The sequence below is a fragment of the Thalassophryne amazonica genome, chromosome 6 (assembly GCF_902500255.1).
Source record: "Thalassophryne amazonica chromosome 6, fThaAma1.1, whole genome shotgun sequence".
NCBI classification, from domain to species: domain Eukaryota; kingdom Metazoa; phylum Chordata; class Actinopteri; order Batrachoidiformes; family Batrachoididae; genus Thalassophryne; species Thalassophryne amazonica.
Genome location: NC_047108.1, coordinates 44,600,126 through 44,603,063, shown reverse-complemented (window position 1 = coordinate 44,603,063; position 2,938 = coordinate 44,600,126). Strand labels below are relative to the sequence as shown.

At 44.8% G+C, this 2,938-nt stretch overlaps 1 protein-coding gene across 1 annotated transcript; it reads left to right on the top strand.

The window, feature by feature from the left end:
• The first annotated feature begins 1,078 nt into the window (after positions 1-1,078).
• Positions 1,079-2,733, top strand: LOC117511611 (long-chain specific acyl-CoA dehydrogenase, mitochondrial-like). Its single transcript, XM_034171577.1, has one exon. It carries the CDS (start codon positions 1,121-1,123, stop codon positions 2,444-2,446), a length of 1,326 nt encoding a protein of 441 aa, XP_034027468.1. The 5' UTR covers positions 1,079-1,120; the 3' UTR covers positions 2,447-2,733.
• Positions 2,734-2,938: the final 205 nt, after the last annotated feature.

Below are 2,938 nucleotides of genomic sequence, written 5' to 3'. Positions count from 1 at the left end.
AATGATGTCACCGACAGGCGTGGAAAAACTCACGCATGCGCACGAGGGTTCAAGCATGTCTGACGTAAAAACATATGAATGAAATCCATATAGTTTTTGAAAAAAAATAAAAAGGACCGTTACTTTATTGACAGACCTCGAATGACATTCAGTTCTAGGGGTGCTGTAGGAGGATGAGGCGGATACTAACCTGACACTGAAGCAAACCGGAAGTGACGCTCCACGACCTTTTTTTTTTTTTTTTTTTGCGGTTGCCGAATCAATTTTTCCCCCACTCTATTTTAGATTGCATCATGTGACCTTTGCTTCTAGAGATACTATAGGTGAATGAAGCGGACACTAACTGATGTGGAAGCAAACCATAAGTGACGTTCCGCGACCGATTATTTTATTTTTATTTTCTTTTTTGCCACTGCCAAATTTATTCTTCCCCCATGCTATTTTAGATCACATCATGTGACCTTCACTACTACGAGTCCTTAAGGTGGATGAGACACAGAAACAAACCGGAAGTGACATTCTGCGATTTGATATGAAAACAAACAGGAAGTGACGTCGCCAGGAATAGGTCCTTGTGGCAGGTGAAGCAAATGGCATGTGATCATTCACACAGTCACTGCCCATATTCAAAATGTCAGCGCCCATGGCTTTTAGGGATCCTCATGGCAGAGGTGGGCGGATTGATCCTAATATCGATACCAATGCTGGTATTGATATTGAATGATCCTTGTGTAAAAAGATCAATACTCAAGCTTTTTATCTCTCCCACACGCACTGACTGCTGCGCACGCAGACTCATCAAAGTCTACTCTCTGTCTGTAAGAGCAGCGCTGCGCTGTGTCACACAACACGGAGCAGCGCACCCTTGTATTGTGGTTTGTCAGCCCTCTACCTCAGGAGATTTTGTTTTAAGTTGTGTTGAGTGATATTTTTTAAAACAAAAATGTTGATTGTGATAATAAAGTATTTTGTTGTCACGTACAATGTTTGGTGAAATTCTATCCTAGGTCTTTTGGATCCTTTGGATCTATGAAGCTTAAATATTCGTGCGATGCCAACGGCCGTTTAACTTGACAGAAGTAGAAGAGGCGGTTGTCCTTTTTTGTTTTTTTTCTTGAGAATGTTTGTTAAAAAGTTTGTCTCAGCGAGTTTTGGGCTGAAAAATGTTTGCGGTCGTGCTCACATTTTCTCCGCTGTGGCCATCAGGTTAAAGCATGCAGAAGCTAATCGTCATGGTCAGCCTGTCCGCTCAGTTCGTCCCGAGCCCTCCACCGCCAAGACCCTGATGGATATCGGTACCCCTCGCATTTTCACTGAGGACCATGATCTTTTCAGACAAAATGTCCGGCGCTTCTTCCAAGAAGAGGCGGTTCCATACCACAGCGAGTGGGAGAAGTCGGGTCAGGTCAGCAGAGAGTTCTGGGAGAAGGCTGGGCAACAAGGCCTGCTGGGAATAATGACACCAGAGGAACACGGTGGCATTGGAGGTGACCTGTTTTCTGCTGCTGTCGTGTGGGAGGAGCAGGCGTATTGCAACTGCACAGGTCCAGGAATCATGGTGCACTCTGATATCATCATGCCTTACATCGTCAACTATGGCACCAATGAACAGATCGACCGCTTCATCCCCAAGATGATTGCTGGGAAATGTATCTCAGCCATCGCCATGACAGAGCCAGGAGCAGGCAGTGATCTTCAGGGTGTGAGGACGTATGCCAAAAAGGACAGCAGTGACTGGATCCTCAATGGCAACAAGGTTTTCATAACAAATGGTTGGCTGTGTGATGTTGTGGTGGTTGTGGCTGTCACAGACCGTGACGCCAAATCTGCAGCACATGGCATCAGTCTGTTTTTGGTGGAGGCCAGCATGAAGGGCTTCCACAAGGGACGCAAGCTGGAGAAGATTGGCCTGAAGGCACAGGATACAGCTGAGTTGTTTTTTGAAGATGTACGGCTCCCAGCTGACGCCCTGCTGGGGGAATCCAACAAGGGATTCTACTACCTGATGCAAGAACTGCCACAGGAGCGTCTGGTGATTGGTGACGTAGCCATAGCGAGCTCTGAGTTCATGTTTGAGGAAACCAGGAACTACGTTTTGCAGAGGAAGGCTTTTGGCAAGACCATTGCTGACCTACAGACTGTGCAGCACAAGCTAGCTGAGCTAAAGACTGAGATCTGTGTGGGCAGAAGCTTCGTAGATAACTGTCTTCAGCTCCACTCTGAGAAACGACTTGACAGCTCCACTGCCTCCATGGCCAAGTTCTGGGCCTCTGAACTCCAGAACAAGGTTGCCACTCAGTGCCTACAGCTCCATGGAGGTTGGGGCTACATGTGGGAATATCCCATCGCTAAGGCGTTCGTGGACTCCCGTGTTCAGCCCATCTACGGTGGCACCAACGAGATCATGAAAGAGCTGATTGCCCGCAGCATAGTCAGCCACAAGTGAGGAAAATGAAGCAGAGGAGGAACAATCTGAGGTGCATGTGATTGATCATGGAGGGTTGTGAAAGTCCACGAGGGAACTTAACAGATAGAATTAACTGGTAAAGTGCAATGAGAGAATTACAGACTGTTTAGAAAATTTTGAATTAGCTGATGAGCATGTTGTATGAAATCAGATTTTTCAGGTTTGATTTGAAATGTTCTGTCTTACCTGTCTTATCATTAATTTAATCTGTTTGTGCTTGCTTTGTAATTTCTTTTTATTCTACTGTGTTTTGTCTTTTTATTGTGCTTTTCTTGCTTTTAATTTTGATTTTAGATTAATTTATGTTGTTGTGTATTGTGTGAAGCGCCTTGGGACGACTTTGTCGTGAGTTGGCGCTATATAAATTAATAAATTGAAATTGAATTAAATTGAAATATGAAAAAGTATCAGTATTGATATCAGTGATACTGGGCCTGTATTTACTTGGTATCGGATCAATACCAGAATTCC

Bases quoted from the DNA above. Each gene is read 5' to 3' on its own strand.
- LOC117511611 (XM_034171577.1), top strand. From the start codon at position 1,121: ATGTTTGTTAAAAAGTTTGTCTCAGCGAGTTTTGGGCTGAAAAATGTT.